The 21,571-nt window shown below is 40.1% G+C and overlaps 3 protein-coding genes across 3 annotated transcripts; all 3 read left to right on the forward strand.

Moving 5' to 3' along the window:
- The first annotated feature begins 6,060 nt into the window (after nt 1-6,060).
- LOC121777730 (1-aminocyclopropane-1-carboxylate oxidase homolog 1-like) lies at nt 6,061-7,881 on the forward strand. Its single transcript, XM_042175076.1, has 3 exons — nt 6,061-6,712; nt 6,938-7,259; nt 7,335-7,881. The coding sequence occupies exons 1-3, from the start codon at nt 6,195-6,197 to the stop codon at nt 7,584-7,586; spliced, it is 1,092 nt and encodes a 363-aa protein (XP_042031010.1). The 5' UTR covers nt 6,061-6,194; the 3' UTR covers nt 7,587-7,881.
- Nucleotides 7,882-12,138: 4,257 nt separating this feature from the next.
- Nucleotides 12,139-12,894, forward strand: LOC121776935 (1-aminocyclopropane-1-carboxylate oxidase homolog 3-like). Its single transcript, XM_042174079.1, has 3 exons — nt 12,139-12,152; nt 12,245-12,566; nt 12,643-12,894. The coding sequence occupies exons 1-3, from the start codon at nt 12,139-12,141 to the stop codon at nt 12,892-12,894; spliced, it is 588 nt and encodes a 195-aa protein (XP_042030013.1).
- A 984-nt stretch (nt 12,895-13,878) lies between these two features.
- LOC121777870 (1-aminocyclopropane-1-carboxylate oxidase homolog 1-like) lies at nt 13,879-15,899 on the forward strand. The gene is made up of 3 exons (XM_042175210.1): nt 13,879-14,615; nt 14,871-15,192; nt 15,268-15,899. Exons 1-3 carry the CDS (start codon nt 14,101-14,103, stop codon nt 15,514-15,516), a joined length of 1,086 nt encoding a protein of 361 aa, XP_042031144.1. The 5' UTR covers nt 13,879-14,100; the 3' UTR covers nt 15,517-15,899.
- Nucleotides 15,900-21,571: the final 5,672 nt, after the last annotated feature.

Raw genomic sequence — 21,571 nt, forward strand, 5'->3', positions numbered from 1 at the left:
CACAAAACGTGAGAACGAATGAGGTTGAGGTGTTTAAGCGTTAACACCATTGTCTTGGTGCACGTCGTGTGGGATTAGTTCAAAGCATCGCGATACTAAGCCGCCTGTGTATCCGATGGTGTCGACTATGGAGGGTTCAAAGCCAACAACTACTTATCCTTATGTTTATATACCTCTCGAGGGTTGAGCTTGTGTCTGCATGCATATGCATTCGGCTATTTCCACTCATGTGAGGGATTGTAAAAATCATGGATTAAATATGCCCGGTCAATGGATTTTGACCAAATAATAAAAGTGACGAAACATTAAATTTTGTGAAATTAAATGATATAGCGTCGATCTACATTTTACGTAGATAAATGTAGTATATTCATATTCTCAAATCCGATTTCCGGTGAGTGAGAAATAGTGGATTAAAGTTGGGCATAATTAGCATTTAACTAAAGCTTGGAGTTGGAGCTTATGGAATAATTAACTAGTGTTAATTATCCCACATAGGAGAAGTAACACATATTTTAATGTGTTTAAATTAAGTGACTTTATGTTACTTAATAATTATAGTGGACCAAGATGGGTGAAAGAGCCCACACGCGCGCGCCGCCGCCCGCCCGCCCGAGCCCGAGCACGTGCCCGTGGTCGCGGCCGCGGCCGCGGTCCCGGTCCCAGTCCCGATCTCGATCTCGATCTTGGATCTTGGATCTTGGTGCTTGGTACTTGGGCTTGGTGCTTGGGCTTGTCCCTAGCCCAAACTTAATCTTTTTAGACCACCACAGAGTCAGCAATCCAAGTGGCTTGACACGTCGTCAAGCGTGGCACAGTCAGAGCTGCCACGTGAGAAGGGCTTGGTGCTTGGGCTTTTCCCTAGCCCAAACATAATCTTTTTAGACCACCACAGAGTCAGCAATCCAAGTGGCTTGACACGTCGTCAAGCGTGGCACAGTCAAAGCTGCCACGTGAGAAAAGCACACGCTCCGCACGCGAAAGGCACACTCCTGCCACACGCTCGTAACCGTCGGCGGTTACGAATCTGCCATGATGAGCCTTCATGGCTTGGTTGACCCTGCATGATGGCTTGGCCTATAAATAGGCTAGCCATTCCACTGCATTAGACACACATTACACAAGCATAAGCTCTCTCCCTCTCTCTGCATTGTCTTTCTGTCGAAGCTCTGCCCTCTCCTCCATCCAGTTCGCCGGAGCTCTGTTGATTGCGGTGCTGCATCACCAGAGACGTAGCCGTTTTACCTTTAGGGACTACACTCCAAACCGAGAGCACTACCGGAGCGTATCTCGTCTTGCGGGATGAGGCCTCCTCGACTCGGCTAAACTTATTCACGGTTACTGTTTCAATTTCAGTTGTAATTTTTAGTTCAGTTTCTCCTTTTGTATTCCTTCTTTTGGGTTTGTATTACGCACGGCTTTTTATCTCTTGTAATCCCAGAAACCAACACCCTCTTCATTGGTCTCCGGTGCAGCCCCTGAGAAGAAGAGGTTTTTCAGCGCGTCGCTCTTTAATTACGCCCCTCCGATCCATTTCAAGTTTGTCAATCAGCCACTAGAAGTGGGGGGTCGTAGAGAGAGAGGCAAATAGGCGATGAGGATGAGGGAATGAAATATTTGTTGTATTCATTTTTGTTTATAAACTTTCCCAAATGTAAGTATTCTTCTAGATACATTCCGTTCTGCCTAACATATCGAAAAAGGATTGTAATGGTGATCAGGTGACGCAGAGATTTCAAGGTAATATGTGGATAATGATGTTGTTAGGAAAAGAGTTCTCCTAACGCAGAAAATCCGAGTCGAACGTCGCGGGAACGATTGCTCGTCGATCACTCTGACTTCAAGATTAGGGTTTGTTGCGTTTTTAGCCAGAAAAGAAAACTTGCGAGAAAATATTTTATTTCTTGGGTGGGGAAATAAAATACACACGTATTTATATCCATGGACCCCAGGATTATTTCGACCTACGATCCGGGAAAGAATCAACAAAGAAAATCCAGAAAGGAGCTTGTCACCCCAGCGATCAGGAGGACGAGTCTGCCTTTGCGAGCTTCCCCTCGTCGCCGCTTGCTGCTGTGGCTGGTTTCCGTGATCGACGGTGTCGAAGTCTTCCTTCACTTCCAGCGACGTCTCTGCCTCTCTTGGTCTCACTGGAGATTGTGCCGTAACAGATGTAATGGTTTAGCCCCTATTGTAGTCGACTATGGTCGGGGGCGGATCTACTAGGAGGGGATAAGGGCATCCACAATATGAATAACCCAACAATAGCCCAGTCATAGCCTAGCCACAAACTCCTCCTGCCACATCATCAGCACTAAAAATCCTCATGTCACATCATCAAGGCAAGCAAATAGCACAGCCATAGCCTAACCACATCACTCAAAATTATATAAAACAAATAATTAACAATCACACAACATGCGAAATTAAATTTACGACACAAATACGATAAAATTTAATAATACTATTAAAATTTTAAAAGTACAATAATTAAAATAAATTACATTAGTTTTAAAAAAAATTACATTAATTAAAAACAAATTAAAAACCTCCGCCTCACACCTCGTCTCCGTCGCCACCATCGCCGCCGCCTCTGTTGCCACCGTCGCCGCCGCCTCTGTTGCCACCGTCGCCGCCGCCTCCGTTGCCACCGTCGCCGTCGCCGCCGGTACCACCCCGTGCCGCGTTGGCAATCAAATCGTCACGCATGCTCACGAGCAATGTGTGAAGAAAACTCTTCTCCTCAGGGTCCTCTGCCGCCTTCCAATCGGCGAGAGTCTTGACCATCTGAGCGCGCGTTTGTTGACGCGCGAAGAATTTAAGATCCTCTGTCGACTGGCCAAGGGGGGATGTTGACTGGACCTTATGGGACCCCCCTGACGCCCCCCGACTTCGTTGCGCCCGCCTTTGACCAATCAGGCGAGTTCGGCGAGCGAACGATGGAGGGGACGGTAGCTCCTGAGCACCCTCGGGGAGGTCATGGGAATTGCCGCTGCTGACGATGTAATCACCGGTATAGTTCACTTGTTGCTTCTTCGGACAACCAACGTCGACACCTGACCGGAACTTCTCGGAGTCGTTCAGCACCTCATAGATGTTCCAGTAGGTGAACTCCTTATAAAACCCGACCTGGGGTAAGGCTTTTTCCACTATCTTCATGCAGTCATCTTCCGGCACTCCTCCCCGGTGCGCGGCCTCCCGTCCGGGCAAAATGCCTTGCAGACTGCTGCTATTTTGGCCCACAAGTTGACGATCCTCTGATTGTTCGAAGTGAGGGGATCATCGTAGACACTCACCCACGCCTTGGACAGCGCGACGTTCTCCGCGTCCGTCCACTTCCTCCGTACCGGACCCACCTCCTCACCCGGCTGCGACGACTCGCCGACCCTCTTCCCCTTGCCTTTCTTCTTTAGGGGGCCCTGACCCCACCCTACTCCACCCGTTTGAACGGGAGTTTCTGGAACCCCGATAAAATCAAACCCCAACTCTTCTAAAGAGAAAGTCTCAAATTGCGTGAACTGCGCCTCCGTTGGGGTCGATGTGTGCGAAGAAGCAGTCGAAAAATAAAAATGGGGCGATAGACGTTCCCTCCGGCGTCCTCTGCATCGCCGGTACCCCCCTTCTGCATCATCTGCATCCCGGGTGCCCACCCCGGCATCATCTGCATCCCGGGTGCCCACCCCGGCATCGCCGGAACCCCCACGGCGTACTCCCCCCGGCTGCCATCCCGGGCATCATATGCTGCCACGGGTACATGTTGTAGTACCCGGGCATCGGACCCCATCCACCCCCACGGCTACCGGGGGAGTTTGAGACACGCTCGTCACTGGAGTACCTTCGTTGTTGTTCTCCATTTCGCGTTGTTGATCTTGTACAGAAATTAAGATAGAGAGAGTACTCGTTAAAACAAGTGGTACGAATGAAAATGACGTGCAAATCGCGTATATATAATGTTTCGAAAATAAAAAAAAAATATTCGCTGGCCGATCGCTCGCCGATCCCGGGCCTGCAATGGCTGCGAGCGGACAAGCGAGCGCATCGGCAAGCTCTCGCCGATTTTTTCGCCGTTTTGCCACTCGCCGGCTGCAATGGTTCGGCGAGCAAACCGGCGAGCGCCGCGGATCGGCTAGCCGGTCTGCTCACCGCCATTGTGGATGCTCCAAGGGTCATTTGCCCCTCAATATATTTTATCAATATATTTCATGTAGTATTATTTCATGGAGTAATTTTTTTTATTTCCTTTGTAAATGTTCCACCTCATACTTTTAAAATTTCTTCTTAGATATATTTTTGCTTCCGTCGAATTGAAATCTTGGCTCCGCCTATGACTATGGTGTTTCCTCAATTTTAATTTCTGTAGAAGCTGAGGGAGGGTTGACGGCTTGGGTCGGGGCTGAAGGAGTTGTGTGTTGGAGAAGGAGATGGTGTGGTGCAGTGGTGTGTTTTTTTATTAAAAACAATTTTAGTTTAGTTATCAATTTTTTCACTTTAATCGTGTTTTCGGTTAATAATCAGTATTACCTGCCTATTTTATTTAATCAGTATTACCTGCCCACTTTATTTAATTAAGAGCATCCCCATTTTATTTAATCAATATTACCTGCCCACTTTATTTAATTAAGATCATCCTCATTTTATTTAATCAGTATTACCTGCCCACTTTATTTAATTAAGAGCATCCCCATTTTATTTAATCAGTATTACCTGCCCACTTTATTTAGTTAACAACATCCTCATTTTATTTAATCAGTATTACCTGCCCACTTTATTTAATAAGTATTACCTGCCCACTTTATTTAAGTAAGAGCATCCCCATTTTATTTAATCAGTATTACCTGCCCACTTTATGTAATTAAGAGCATCCCCGTTCATGCTCTTGTCAAAGACTATGAATGTGGGCCCGGACCCACATTTATTAATATTTTACTCTCTGCTCCATGCTCTTCCGCAAGGAGATGCTCAACGGTCTCACCATTCTATTATTCAATTTAAATAAAAACATTTCCACAATATTAAAATACATTAAAAATATCCAAAATACTAATACTACTTACTAAAAAATTAAAAATTAATTAAAAGCCTAAAAATTAAAAATTTCATAATTAAAGTCTAAAAAAATTACATAATTTAAAATTAAAATCCACATCAAAATTTTATACTTCCATTATAGTTTCAAATTCACATCAAAATTTTATAACTCTATGTACATATATGTGGTAGTACAATTTTACTAGTAGATTTAAGTACTATCATTTTTTAATTTTGCATCTCGTGAATTTGAAGTATCACTCTGGACATGGATATCATTCTTCTCTCGTTTCAATCTCAGTAGTGTTTACTCCACAATGCATCTTTATAATTCTAATAATCCTGGTTATTCTAATTTCAAATATATGTACTCCTACAACTTTTTTTTTGTCAAGAATAATACTCCATCCGTCTCATAAAAATATAAATAACGGATATAGTACGGGAATTAAGACAAAATTGGTAAAGTAAGAGAGATGAGGAGAATGGTAGTTAAAGTAGAGTTAGTGGATAATGAGATCTACATTATTTAATGATATAACTTTCTAAAAATGAAATACATGTATTTTTTATGAAAAGGGCGAAAATGAAAATCGCACATATTCTTATGGGACGGAGGGGGAGTAATTCGAGTACGTTGAATGTTCAACTGGACAATTATGAATGTATGATAAAATAACCATATAATTACCGCTTATCTTGACTAAACACACCCATAATTCATGATAAAATAACCATATAATCACCGCCTTATCTCGACTAAACACACCCATAATCCATGATAAAATAACCATATAATTACCGTCTTATCTTGACTAAACACACCCATGATTCATGATAAAATAACCATATAATCACCGCCTTATGTTGACTAAACACACCCATAATTCATGATAAAATAACCATATAATCACCGCATTATCTCGACTAAACACACCCAAAATTCATGATAAAATAACCATATAATTACCGTCTTATCTCGACTAAACACACCCATGATTCATGATAAAATAACCATATAATCACCGCCTTATGTTGACTAAACACACCCATAATTCATGATAAAATAACCATATAATCACCGTTGACTAAACACACCCACAACAATAATCATAGTAAATTCAAATTCTATCCCCATAGCCATAGGTATCAATTTCCAATCAAATATGGCGAGCTCAATCTACAACACCAGGGAAACTGAAGTAAAAGCCTTCGATGAAACCAAAACCGGCGTTAAAGGTTTAATCGATAGCGGCATAACACAAGTTCCTAGAATCTTCATCAACCCCCAAATTGATCCAAACCAGGCTCTGATCAGCTCAGTCAACGCGCAATTGGAGTTCCCATTGCTCGACCTAGAAGGCGTCGGCGATGATCCGATCAAGCGCAAGGCCGTCGTCGACGCCGTTCTCGAAGCTTCCGAGACTTGGGGATTCTTCCAAGTGATCAACCACGGGATTCCGGAGGCCGTATTGGAGGATATGATCGATGGAGTGCGCCGTTTCTTCGGTCAAGATGATGAAGAGAGGAAGAAGTGGTATACTAGGGATTTGAAAAAATCAAGGGTTGCTTACAACAGCAATTTTGATTTGTATACCGCGCCGTCGGCTAATTGGAGAGACACTGTTTTCTGTAAAATGGCTCCGAATCTTCCTCAACCCGACCAATTGCCCGCGGTTTGCAGGTAACATTTTCTATAATTAGTTTAATTAATATGAAATTTAGTATTGTTTTCTAGCCTATGAATTCAAATCTAAACTTTTGATGTGAATTTGAAACTATAGTAGTAGTATGAGATTTAATGAATTGGAAATTCGTATACTCTGTATTGTGTTTTCTATGAATATGTTATAAGGATTAGTTGGGAATTAGAAGAGAGTCTTATGGTAGAGACAGTGGATTTTTGCAGTGATATAATGATTGAATACACAAAACAAGTTTTGAAGCTTGGAAGAAGTCTGTTTCAACTATTATCCGAGGCACTCGGTCTCAAGGCCGATCACCTCGTGGACATGAAATGCGCGGATGGGGTGGCTATGTTGATGCATTACTACCCTGAATGCCCTCAGCCGGAGCTAACTCTAGGCGCGAGCAAGCACGCTGACAGCGACTTCCTAACGGTGCTGCTGACCGACCAAGTACGAGGCCTGCAAGTCCTGTACCAGAACCAGTGGGTTGATGTGCCCCTTGTGGCAGGAGCTCTGGTGGTAAATATTGGTGATCTTCTTCAGGTAGACAATTAAATTAACCATACTTTCTTCTCCACAATGTTATATGGAAATAATTAATTTTGTGTTGGTGTGCAGCTTGTAACAAATGACAGGTTTGTTAGTGCTGAGCACAGAGTGTTAGTGAATAGCTCGTGCCCGAGGGTTTCAGTCGCGTGTTTCTTCAGAGACAATAGTATTAGGTCAACGGAGCTCTACAGGCCGATTGAAGAGCTCGTATCGGAAGATAACCCGGCGAGGTATATGGCAACTACTTTGGCAGAGTATATCACCCACGTACACTCCAAGGGGCTGGATGGAACTTCTGCTTTGTCACATTTTCGAGTTTGAACTTGATTATTCACTTCATCTTTATTGGGTTGGAGAAGGTGGAAATGTGGTGAAAATGAGGTAGAGTTGATGTTAATCTATGGTGTGGATAGGCTTGCTTGCTTGCTTGGACAAAATATCTGATTACCACAAAAAGCAGAAAATCTTGGGTGAGGTTGTAATAGTTGGTTCAAAACCATGTTTTGGAATGTTTGTAATTTTAAATATGTATATACATGTAATTTATTGGTATTCGAATAGGGATACTGGTCTGTAAAATCATGAACTTTGTCTAAAATTTGGTATTTCCCATGAACTTTGATATTGGTCTATAATATCACAAACTTTGCATTTTGTTTCGTATTTCCTAAACTCACCCAAATAAGATAATTTCATCAAATCTTACTTTACGTAGGCAACCTTGATATATTTTATGATATTTTAAACCACTTTTTAAGTTCATAACATGTAGGATAAAAAGTCTCGTTGAAAAGCACGTTGATTTGTATGATAAAAAAGCCTCGTAAGTTAGTCAAATATACTAATAGACCTGCCGTGGGAAATACCAAACAAAGTGCAAAGTTTAAAATATTATATACCAATTTTAAAGTTCGTGGGAAACACCAAGTTTTAGGCAAAGTTTATAGTTTTAGGGACCAATTTCCCATTCGAATATATGTGTTGTCGCTGAACATGGACATGATTCCGTTGATTGTGGCTCTTACTCTTAGATTTATATTTTGTTGTCCGAGCTACCTTTTCAGGATTAATTTGTCCAGTGAAATTGAACCTTCAATCCTGAATGGTTTAGAATTCAATGGAATGTTTCAGCTGTCAGGATCATAGAAAGGACAAATTAGCTAGTAAACTTTTCGTATCTTGAACAAATTTTTAGAACCAGGATAGCAACCTGTATTCTGATTATGTGTATGAACTCAGATAATGAACAAATTGATGATCAGACTCCTCTATAAATCACTGAATAACCACCACCTTACAACACCCCTTTCAAAGGAGCGAGTGACTCATTTCTAAATTCTAACCGAAGATAGGATCTGGCTTCGTCGGACAGTCCAAGCAAGGATGCAACTGCGAAAGACGACAACTTTCGTGTAGAAGAGGACCATCTCCAATTATTCGTCGGCATCAGCATCAGCAGCATCAGCATCTCCATTCATTCTAATAAGCGCTTGCACTTCATCCTCGATATTACCAATGTCTTATCACAATCCTACTACGGACTACCACAGCTTCCTTCTTCACCTAAATAAATTCAAATCCTATCCCCATAGATGCATCAATTTCCAATCAAATATGGCAAGCTCAATCTGCAACACCAGGGAAACTCAAGTAAAAGCCTTCGATGCTACCAAAACCGGCGTTCAAGGATTAGTCAAAAGCTGTCACGCCTACCTTTTCTAAGGATAGAAAACACGGTTGATCGTGACTAGGGGAGGATTAAAGAAGCGGGGAAGAAAGAAGAAAACAACACAACGCTCGATCATAGCTCGAAGCAAATGGGAATAGCTTGAATAAAATTCAGAGTATCATCTCAACAATTGACAACATCAAAGGGATTATATCTCAACAATACATAAACTCAAAAGAAACAACATTCAGCGGAAGCATTCGAGAGAAGAATAATATTATGTATGAAGACACACTATATTCGGAACATTTAAAAGCAAACACAAATCTTCACCAGCTCTGCTCAACACCCACCGCGCTCGTCACAACTCAACCTGCACATTTTTAAAAGAAATACATGGCTGAGTACTTGATGCACTCAGTGGGCTCATGCTGAAAACATTTTCAATAAAAAATATTTATCATGCCATTAACGAGTGACCTTAGGGTTTTAACTTTAAAAGAGCCCGAGTCACTAAAACATTTCACTAACATCATCATCGCCATCATCCTCAACATCATCAACCTCACCATACCATATCTGAACATACATGACAAGGAATGTGACCACATTCCAAGCCACTAGACCGGCCAACTCAAAAAGATAGCGCACGATCGACGGGATGTACACTAGCCTGAGTAGAGACTCACTCCGTAGTCAGACCCGAATTCGATTAACCATACATGACAAAATCCACTTCAAATAGGTCATATAGCAACACAAAAATATGGCATGACAAACATATTTCCCATCATTTGAAAAATAAATATACTTAGGACATAGTCCTTATTTAAAAAGAAAGCCAACCTCATCGGCTTATCTCCTCAAATCAACTTCCTGTTCCGACCTCAAAAGACATGCACAAATTTCACGCTTTTCAAAAGAACATGATATGCTAAAAATTAGACTTTACTAAAAGAAAACATATTTAAAATTATACTATATGGTGTTCATTTTATCCTCGCTCTTCCTTAGCATAAATTTACAAAGCTCTCTTATCTTAACTAAAACGGAAAATTTGTTTAATTTCGTTAAGCAGCCCAACGATCAAACAATCTGCCCAACTCACTTTAAGAACTAAGCTCGCTGTCCCAAAAGCTAAACTAGATCATCAATATATATATTAAATCCTTAGCCCAATAAAACTATACCAGCTCAACACTTTAATTAAAAATAGACTAACAAAATAGATATTCTCAAAAAAAAAAAATAGATATTCTCATCAAACTGGCTCAAAATCTAAAAGAGAACTCACGTACAGCTTGCTGCTTCTTTCTCCTCCGTCTCGGCACTCCTTCCATCGCTCTCCCTCTCCACTCTAATTCTACCAGACTCCTTCCATCGCTCTCCCTCTCCACTCTAATTCTATCTCAAAACTCCTCTCCGGGCAAAACTCGGCCCCGCCGCTGCCACCCGTTCTTCGCTAATTCCAACGTGAACTCCTGTCCGCTCTCTCCATCTTTATCTCAAATTGAAACCCCAACATGAAACAGTCAAACAACTCTAGCAATTTTTTTCCCTTTCTCTTCTCCTTTTCACGGCGGAGATTTAACGCCGTCTACAAATTCTCGAACTCATCTCTGCCTTCATTCTCTCTGCACATTGCAGCGCCACCGTGAGTCATGGCTGCTGTTGCCGACAGCCCGTCGCCACTGCTGGGATTGCCGCCGCTGCTGCTGCTGTACATCTCCCGAGCAGCCGTTGCTCGGCTTCTCCAGCCTCGGCTGTTCACGGCAAGCGCCGCTGCTGTTCGGATCGCGATGCAAAACTGCAGCCGCCGCCGTCGTTGTCCCGAACCGCCGCAGCCAGATCAGCCCAAAATAATCCTCTTATCTTTTTCATCATCCGTCAATGTCCATCTCAATTCAAGTCATTGCACATATCAGCCAGATTTGAAGAGGAGTACAGCTTTAGTGTCCAATAGAAGTAGACAAAGTGATACGTCTCATGAGTTACATAGGAAACCGAAATTCTTGCCAACAATGCAATGCCAAGTTGGGCCGTATTTTTTGTCGAATGTCTTCTTTATGTGCTCTGCCACATCCTTCTCTACACTAAACTTCTCAAACGCGCCAATTGCAATATCAATAGCTTCTTTCTGGATGTCCTCCTTCATGTCTGCGCTCTTAATGATGACTTTCTTGCTAGGATTCGATCCGATTGAGGACTTCCGATCCTCGACGGAGGGCGACGCCGCTCCAGTGCCGTGTCTTCGCTCATTTTTGCAGTGTGACTTCACTCCCTCTCCTCAATTGATGATGAAAAATTCAATCTTTAATTTCAATCGTCAGAGAGAAAGTGTGTGGTGTCTGATTTGTAGAAAGCTGGATTTCTCAATCGGGTTGACGAGGATTTCTTGAAACTGAAAGAACGTGGAGAGAGGTCATGTGATTGAGGAAGATATGTATATCATATACAATCTGGATTATGTTCCATATATTTAGAGGGTGCAGATTTTGTGTAAGCGGATTTGTGAAACAAACTCATGACAAAATTAGGGAATTACTTGGGCTGATTTGCAAAAAAAAAATAATGAAGTTGAATTAGGGCCAAAAGAACAAATGAGCTTCCTCAAGAAAAATTAGTTGCACTTGTAAAAGAATAAATTTAATAGGTCAAAATATGTATATTTTTTCCCAATAAGGAAACAAAGGTGAAAATTTATCACGTGTACAAACGACGTCCTTTCAAGAATAAATAAAAAGGTAGAAAAAGTCGGGTATTACAAAAGCAGCATAACTCAAGTTCCTAAAATCTTCAAACCCCCCAATTGATCCACAACAAACACTCAACACCTCAGCCAACGCGCAATTGGAGATCCCATTGCTCGACCTAGAAGGTGTCGGCGACGATCCGATCAAGCGCAATGCCGTCGTAGTTAACCTTAACTCAAAGCCTAATATAAAAGGCCCCTCCCCAATCTTATCAAAATTACAACTTCAACCATGTTTATGTAACCCACCAATTTGTCAAGTTAAGGCATGTTATTTAATATACTATATAAATTTAGATAATTTCTTTTCTATCAAACAACAACGAAAAAAAATCATATTTTTGCTTATCTTGACATGAAGCACGTATTTCTTATCTTGTTTTACATATCTTCTCATATCCCATCTTTTTTATCAAAGAGTCTAAGAATTGGAAGAGGGCTTTATGGTAGAAATGAAAATAGTGAAGTGAGACTATGAATATTTGAGGGGAAGCATAATATAATAAAACCATATATGATCATGTATTGTGTTTAATAGTTGCGTGTGGATTTCTGTAGTGATATAATGATTGAATACACAAAACAAGTTATGAAGCTAGGAAGAAGTTTGTTTCAAATATTATCCGAGGCACTCGGTCTCGAGGCCAATCATCTCGTAGACACGAAATGCGCGGATGGGGTAGGTATGTTGTTGCATTACTACCCGGAATGCCCTCAAACAGAGCTAACTCTAGGTGTGAGCAAGCACGCTGACAACGACTTCCTAACAGTGCGGCTGACTGACCAAGTACGAGGCCAGCAAGTCCTGTACCAGAACCAGTGGGTTGATGTGCCCTTTGTGCCGGGAGCTCTGGTGGTAATTATTGGTGATCTTCTTCAGGTAATTAAGTTAGCCATTTTTTCTTCTCCACAATGCTTGTATGTTGGAGTTATTTATATTTTGTTGGTTGGTGCAGCTTGTAACAAATGACAGGTTTGTTAGTACTGAGCACAGAGTAGTAGTGAATAGCTCGTGCTCGAGAGTTTCAGCCGCGTGTTTCTTAAGATACAATGCTATTAGGTCCACGCAGCTGTGCACGCCGATTGAAGGGCTGGTGTCTGAAGATAATCCACCTAGATATAGAGCAACTACTCTAGAGGAGTATGTTACCCACTACAACTCCAAGGGACTATATGGAACTTCTGCTTTGTCACATTTTCGTCTTTGAACTTGATTTATTGTATGAGTGACTCTTAGGTATCGTTCAATTGCTATGATATATTATCATATGATTATATGTTTACGAATAAGTTGTGAGATTATTTTAGTTGGGAGGAAGTGACTATGACTCAGTATCATATAATTATGAGATCCAATCTCATGAACCAAACATAATACATGTTCAATAATGAGATATATTTTCTTCTCCATAATGTATGGAAGTAATATGTAATGGTGCATCGTATTATTTTTGTTGGTTGTTGCAGCTTGTATCAAATGACAGGTTTGTTAGTGCTGAGCATAGAGTATTAGTGAATAGCTGGAGCTCGAGAGTTTCAATCGCGTGTTTCTTTAGAGATGGAACTATTAGGTCCACGAAGCTCTACTGTCCGATTGAAGAGCTAGTATCGGAAGGTAACCCGACGAGATATAGGGCAACTACTTTGGAAGAGTATATCACCCATGAACACTCCATATAATTCGATGAATTTGGATGTTCAATTGGATAATTATGAACACAGGTCAATATTCGATGACTATAACGTGAACGAGATGGAACCAATCGTCGAGATGCAATAAACCCCTCATCGAAAGGGCGGGAAAGATTTCTTCCACTCAGAAGGAAGGTAACAAGAAGTATTAATTGGAGGAAACGATGTTATTGGCGCACATTTTTGTGGACGTAGCAAGAAACTTGCTTATTAGCAATGAACAAAGGGGATCTAGAATAGAATCTAAGAAATATATGACAAACTAAAATGGAATACGACTAAATTACCTTGGAAGGAAGGAGTATATATCACTATAATAGCCAATGTTAGTATTCTAAATCACCAAAAAATATGCTCATTCCGTCCCAAGATAGTTAGGGCATTTCTTTTGGATACATTTGGGACAATCTAAAAAGAAATACTACTTAACTATCTCAGAACGGATGAAGTATTTTTGAGTAACATTTTGAAAATCTAGCTCTTACTCACATTTATTTCTCATCCTCCCTTGACATGGGCCACATAGCTGCCAAGATGAAGACGAAAGAGATTGCTTCGCCGGTCAAGCAATATTGCTGTAATCATCCAATGCTAATTACCACATAATCACCCCTTTATCTTGACTAAATACACTCACAATTCAACTACCATAGCTTCTTCACCTAAATAAATTCAAATGCTACCATCCCCCCATATCCCGAGGAATCAATTTCCAATCAAACATGGCCACCCCAAACCTCTACAGCAGGGAAACCGAAGTAAAAGCCTTCGATGATACCAAAACCGGCGTTAAAGGTTTAGTCCAAAGCGGCATTACTCAAGTTCCTAAATTCTTCATAAACCTCCAAATTGATCCACAACAATCACTCATCAACTCACACAACGCCCAATTCGAGTTCCCATTGATTGACCTAGAAGGCGTCGGCGACGATCCGATCAAGCGCGAGGCCGTCGTCGACGCCGTTCGCGAAGCTTCCGGGACTTGGGGATTCTTCCAAGTGATCAACCACGGGATTTCGGAGGCTGTATTGGAGGATATGATCGATGGAGTGCGCCGTTTCTTCGGTCAAGACGATGAAGAGAAGAAGAAGTGGTATACTAGGGATTTGAAATCAAGGGTTGTTTACAACAGCAATTTCGATTTGTATAGCGCGCCGTCGGCTAATTGGAGAGACACTGTTTACTGTGAAATGGCTCTGGATCTTCCTCAACCCGAGGAATTGCCCGCTGTTTGCAGGTAATTTGGCCATTGATAGTTGCAGACTTTCTATAATTTGTTTAATTTAACGGTGGTGGTGATGATTGTTGATGAAATTCAGTGTTATTTGTAGTCTATTTTGAGAATAATTTATGGTGTTAGGATGGCTTTTTGGTGTTTCAATTGTATAGTTTTGATGTGAATCTGAAACAATGACATATTTTTAGGGAAATGAATTGGAAATTTATATCAAGCTAGATATTGTGTTGAATAGTTTTGTGTGGATTTCTGCAGTGATATAATGATTGAATACACAAAACAAGTTCTGAAGCTAGGAAGAAGTATGTTTCAACTACTATCTGAGGCACTCGGTCTCAAGGCCGATCACCTCGTTGACATGAAATGTGCAGATGGGATCGCTATGTTGCTGCATTACTATCCGGAATGCCCTCAGCCGGAGCTAACTCTAGGCACGAGCAAGCATGCTGACAGCGACTTCCTAACGGTGATGCTGACTGACCAAGTAGGAGGCCTGCAAGTCCTGTACCAGAACCAGTGGGTTGATGTACCCTTTGTGGTAGGAGCTCTTGTGGTAAATATTGGTGATCTTCTTCAGGTAATTAGGTTAACCATTTTTTCTTCTCCACAATGCTTATATGTAGAGTTATTTATATTTTGTTGGTTGGTGCAGCTTGTATCAAATGATAGGTTTGTTAGTGCTGAGCACAGAGTATTAGTAAATAGCTCGAGCTCGAGAGTTTCAGTCGCGTGTTTCTTCAGAGACCCTATCTGGTCCATGGAGCTCTACAGGCCGATTGAAGAGCTCGTATCGGAAGATAACCCGACGAGGTATAGGGCAACTACTTTGGCAGAGTATATCACCCACGTACACTCCAAGGGGCTGGATGGAACTTCTGCTTTGTCACATTTTCAAGTTTGAGAAGGTAGAAATATGATGAAGATGATGTAGAGTTCATTTTTATCCATGGTTTGGATAGGCTGGATTGCTTGGACAAAAAAGCAGAAACTCTTGGGTGATGCCAATTTAAGATAATGGGTTTACTTTGAGAATCCATCGCCGACCACCAGCACAATGTCTATGCCTTGGCCCTCGGCAATACCACGATGAAGCCTCCCAATTCGGTTGGGCTAGAGTGGTCAATGGTTGAATCGTTTTGTGTTGTTATCGTGTGGTTGTCATGCCGGGTTTGCATCGTTATATCGTGTCATTGTTATGTCTTGTCAAGTCTGTATCTTTATCGTGTTGTATCTACTCAAATAGAATCGTATAGTAAACAAATTTGTATCATGTTTGTGTTTGAATTTTGCAGGCCAAGTTCGTGTTCGAGTTGAGAGTTTTCTTAACATATCGTAACCGGGCTTGACATTAATGACTTATATCGGTCCGATAATAGTTCGACTTGACGAGTTGTCAATTGAAAAAAAAAAACTAAGAGCATCCACAACCATAATCCTTAAATCATTCCTTCACTGCACTATTCATTCCCATGACACTTTTTACCTCATTTCTAACTCAAGAAACAACACTCACAATCCATCACTCCGTCCACTTAACTATTCATGGGTTTTACTATTTTTTTCAATTTCTAATATTTGTACCAAAATTCACATTTTCATCTATAAATACCCCCACTTCCACACCAAATATTTCACACCACATACACAATTCTCATCTAAATTCTCTCATCTTCTCTTATCAATTCTCAATCTTTCACTCTTACTTACAAAAAAAAATGTCCGGCTCCGGCGATCACCCCTCTGACTCCCGCGGTTGGAACCACGAATGGTTCGGTTCACAACCATTTCCTAGTCCGAAAACGCAATTTTCGGCCCCTCTTCAAACCCAAGGTTCTCAAGTTCCGGGTGGCTACCGGCCTTACCCGGTGGATGACCAAGATGCCCGCGATGGAAAGATATCATTGTCCACCCCGTATGTCCGGCTGTGGCTGACAACCACCGTCCATTACCGGTCGGTACACGTCTTCATCAGCAAATGCTCCTGCCCTGTCTGAATCTGGTTGGTGAACTACAGATTCAGACTCAGTTGCAGGTTCATCGGCACTTGGACCAATCGGAATGAAATGGTCCACATATGAAGGTCTAGCTACATCCAGCAATACACAAAATCACAAATGAGGGACTACATCACAAATGAGGGACTAAATCACAAATGAGATACACCAAATGTACACATATGAGATACACAAAATGTATACAAAATCACAAATGCGGTACTAAATCAATTGTGTAAATCACAACTCATTACCTCTGGTACGTGTGCATGGGAGTCTCCACCTCCAACTTCTCCAAAACATCCTCCTCCAACTTCTATTGTACATTCAACGTCGGGTGCTGCTACTGATCCTTCTCCAATCTCAGAGACCGGGGCTTCGGTTGGTACTGATTCGGATGATACCGCTTCAAATGCATTCACCAAATTTTGACTAGCTACCTCTGTGTCCCTCTTCCTCTTAGCACGATCATCGTCTAAACTCTTCGTAAGATATTCCTCGAACTCTATATCCCTATCATACCAGCCAATCATTAAAGGCTTATTCCGGTGCCCTTGAAACTGACCCCGCTGCCTCCTCATCGGTCTAGGCTTTTGCTTTGGCACAGTCGGTTCGGTTTCTTCAATCTCTTCAATAATGACTTCTGGGGGTTTAGACACCCTGAATCTGAGAAGCTCTTGCGCTTCATCCTTCATTTTCATCAATATAGCGTCAGCCCGGGTTATCTCCACAACATAGATGTGAACTAACTTTGTCGTAGTAGACGCCACTTTGAGGAAATCATTCAGATGTGTATCCTCAACAATGGGCAACAACGAGCCGCCGATTAAAACCTCCGCGCACTCATGATTGTACTTTGGATCACAATAATAGAACTCACATATCATTTCCTATCATACTTCAACTTTAACACCATGCTCGATAGGTCTATGAGCACGAAATGGTTTATGTTACAAAAGTCGAAGTATGTCAAATACCCACCAACATACTTTTTCTCATCATTGGTATTGAAGAATGAACCGCCATGATGGAAAGCAACTGAAAACTTTCCAGGTGCATCCCCTGTTAAGGAGAGCAATAATCGGACCGTTAAAAATCAAACCAAAACAGTCAAGAAAATTCACAACCAAAAATCAATTTCTGGCGCCCTGAATCACAAACTGAGGATTAAAAATCAATTTTCGGAGAAACAAAAATATATTCACAAAAAAAATCAATTCCGTAAACCCTAAATCACAAACCGAGGATTATAACTTACTGTATTCATCTTCTGGGACGAAAAAATCAAGATCAGGATCACGGATATCCCATGTTTCTTCTTCCACATCTATGACCACCGGTGCATGTCTCGGTGGTGGTCGCCAGTGTGGTGGCGATGGCGGGGGTGTGGGTTCCCTGTTACGGCGAGACGAATTCCGTGACGACGAACCGCCTGATGATCCAGCGCGCTTCCGTTTAGGCGCCATTCATGCAAGATAGTTTTTCACAGAGGGGGCAGAGAGAATGAAGAGTGAGCACAATGTTTTGCGATTTTTAGGCGGGGTGGGAGAGTGAACTCCTTTTTTGCAAAAATTTTAGGCGGGGTGGGAATGAAGGCCGAAACTAAGGCTTGTGAAATTTTTGAAACTTATTTCATAAATCACATCCGGAGTCCTGTGTACGTGGCCTGTGCGTGTGGTCAATCTGGTTATGAACCGCCGCTGACGCGCCCATCATAACTGACGGTTGATACACTCCCATCAAATCACGCCAGGGTTGCAGGCAGCAGCTGCAGAGCACAGGCTGCAACTGCAGAATATCATGTGGTATGACCATAATGCCCTTTTAGGGCTGAATGGTCTTTTAGTCCGAAAAAACCTGATATGTGATTATGTTAAACGCCAGAGACTTGTGGCGATATTTTTAAACGTCAGGGGCCTGGAGTGAAACAAATGGAAACGTCAGCAGGGGCGTACCCATGTATAAAATGGGTGGGGCTAAAGCCCTCAATAAAATTATAATTTAAGTATTTTTCTTTTTAAAATTTTATAATTTATCTAAATTTAAGGCAAATTATTATTTAAAAGCCCTTATAAATAATCTGAAACTCTAAAAAATATACTTTAAAATAAAATTTAGAAGTCACAGCCCTTATCGTTATTTATTTCTGCGTCCGCCCTTGAACGTCAGGGATGGTTTATGTAGTTCACTCTTGTTCTACTGATATTTGGATATTTGTTCTTTAAAAAATATTAACTTTTTGTTAACTTAATTTTATTCAATTTCGCTCTCTGAAAACCATATTGACTCATGACGTTTTAGAATGACCTTTTTGATTTTATGAATTATTGGATCCCAAAAAAATAATTTTAAATAATAAAAGTATAAGATTAAATTTTGGATGTGTGTGTGTAATTGTTTATATCTTTATATGTCGTAATGCCAAATCATATGCAAAATTTCAATAAAATGACAAGGAAGGTTAATTACATAAAAATTAAAAGGTACTCGATTTGGCCACATACAACATAATGATTAATAAGTAGTAATTAATAATTCCTAGCTAAAATAGTTTTGAACGATAACGGTAGTGGCAAGTTTTACTTCCACTAATGTTGTTGCAGTTAGAGAGATCCAATGATTTAAGAAATGACAACCGATGTAACTATCGCTCATTAATTATTTATTTAAACTTCTTCTCAAGTTTATGATGAACACTAAATTTCATTTGTAAATTTAAATATTAATCAGAGGAATATTTATTTATAGACGAATGAATATAAATTTAAAGGTCACACCACAATATACTTGAAGCCGAGATCTTTGGCTAAGAAATTATCACTCTATTACTTGGTCGACTCACACACATGCTGGATGAATGTTTTTTGTTTATGGTTAAAAGAGACTATATGCAAATTATTGTCGGCATGGGTTAGCCTATGAAAAATCTTTCATATGGTAATAAAATTTAATCACAAAATCATATACATTGGTGCATGTTGCCGGATGGTGACGTAAATGTGATGATGGGGATGCCTGATGGATATTTATGCAATTATTTTTTTATTTTTTCACTTATAAATTCTTATTTTCATTGACTTATTGAAAATATGTAATCAGTATGTGAAAATTGTATGGCCCGCCATAGCACGGGTGTTGATACTAGCATAATCAAATTTAATCTCAATTAATTGCTAATAATTCTATTTTAGTCTGTCGCGATAGGTCCTAATTTACTTATTTTAATCCGTTTGCGATTAGGTGTCTCTATTCACTTTTATTATAAATGACAGGTAGTCCTCATATTCCATTAACTCATTTCACTCATATTTTATTATAAAATTAATATTAGTATATAAAAATAAGTTTTACATTCCACTATTTTTTATCCACCCACTTTACTTTATTTCTTAAAATTCTTGTCAAACTCAAATAAGACTCCTAATATAGGACAAATTATTTTGTGGACACATGTCATTCTAATGTTTAAGGAGTAGTATACCTATTTATTCATCATCGAGATCATATTTTCAAAACATTGTTGGACATAAAATATCTTCATCCATGACTACCATTCCGGCAATTCTAGATTAAGGAAGAAGAATTAATTTCATTTATGTAATTTGTTAATATTTGACACATCATTTCATTTCTATACTTTTCTAAAATAATTCATTATGTCAAAACTAATTCATGTCTTTTGGCTTATCATACCGACACAATGAAAGAAGAATTGATTTCATTTACGTAATTTGTTAATATTTGACACATCATTTCATTTCTAGACTTTTCCAAAATAATTGATTATGTCAAGACATATTCATCTCTTTTTGCTTATAGTACCATCCGACACTGTCAAATAAACAGCGATAAATAATCCAAGGGACTTAGGTACATAAGGGCACGACACAACAAAATACGGGGAAGACTATCACCGAAAAAAAAGGATCCAAGTAGCAACCAACAACACGAACAGCCACAATACCCGTACTCAAGTGGCGAGAAAGTATGTAACTCTAATCCGGAGAGAGCGAAGCAGATCAAAGCAGTTAACCTCCAAATAGAACTCTTGAATTTGCCTAAATCTAACATCGATGTAGCTATCCTTTACTCGCCCTGGTATAATGTCTTATATGCTCTAGGTTTAATAATGTAAAAAACCATTAAAACAATGCCGTTTTAGTTGATTTTTTTAAAAATAAGAAAAACAAAATTTAAAACTACAATAAAACGATATTTTCCCTTATCTAAGGTATACCACGTCATAAACCATTAAAACAATGTCGTTTTAGTTGATTTTTTTTTAAATAAGAAAAACAAAATTTAAAACTACGATAAAACGATATTTTCCCTAGTCTAGGTATACCAAGTCATACTGTCAACTTGGTATACCTAAAATAGAGAATATTTCCTACTGTTTATATAGCTTAGTCTGAAAATTGTTTGCGAGCTATTTCAACAATTTCATCAGTCCTTTTCGATTGAGGAAATTAAATTGCCATACATATAAATGGAGTAGTAAATAAAGCCATTATCCGGTCACATAGTGAAAATAAAATGATTTTCTCATTGGGATTCATGGATGAATATGATTGAAGATGGAGGATGAGCACGAAATGAAAGCACCAATTGTTAAGAAATGATTTCTCTTAACAAGTTTCCGGCGTCGCAAAGGCGATCAGCAGCTGCAGAGGGATAAATGGTAGTCGCGAGAGCTTTGCCCGCCTATCAAACCGATTGCAAAAGAAAGTAAAATACGATAAAAGAAAAATAAGATAATTTGATATTTCTTGAATGATCCAAATGAATAATAATGTCCACTATTTATAATAGTGGATATCCTAACTTAAGGAACAAGAAAATAATCCTAATAAATATAAAAAGATATCATAAATTAATAATTAACTAAATAATATAGATATGAGATAATCCTAGAAATATGCTCGTATCATATAGTTACACTACACTAACCCAATTCATTTA

The sequence above is a fragment of the Salvia splendens genome, chromosome 18, assembly GCF_004379255.2.
Source record: "Salvia splendens isolate huo1 chromosome 18, SspV2, whole genome shotgun sequence".
In the NCBI taxonomy this organism is placed as follows: Eukaryota; Viridiplantae; Streptophyta; class Magnoliopsida; order Lamiales; family Lamiaceae; genus Salvia; species Salvia splendens.

Coding starts and splice junctions, on each gene's coding strand:
- LOC121777730 (XM_042175076.1), top strand. CDS start 6,195: ATGGCGAGCTCAATCTACAACACCAGGGAAACTGAAGTAAAAGCCTTC. Junction 6,713..6,937: donor CAATTGCCCGCGGTTTGCAG/GTAACATTTTCT, acceptor GGATTTTTGCAG/TGATATAATGATTGAATACA. Junction 7,260..7,334: donor ATATTGGTGATCTTCTTCAG/GTAGACAATTAA, acceptor GTTGGTGTGCAG/CTTGTAACAAATGACAGGTT.
- LOC121776935 (XM_042174079.1), top strand. Junction 12,567..12,642: donor TTATTGGTGATCTTCTTCAG/GTAATTAAGTTA, acceptor TGGTTGGTGCAG/CTTGTAACAAATGACAGGTT.
- LOC121777870 (XM_042175210.1), top strand. CDS start 14,101: ATGGCCACCCCAAACCTCTACAGCAGGGAAACCGAAGTAAAAGCCTTC. Junction 14,616..14,870: donor GAATTGCCCGCTGTTTGCAG/GTAATTTGGCCA, acceptor GGATTTCTGCAG/TGATATAATGATTGAATACA. Junction 15,193..15,267: donor ATATTGGTGATCTTCTTCAG/GTAATTAGGTTA, acceptor TGGTTGGTGCAG/CTTGTATCAAATGATAGGTT.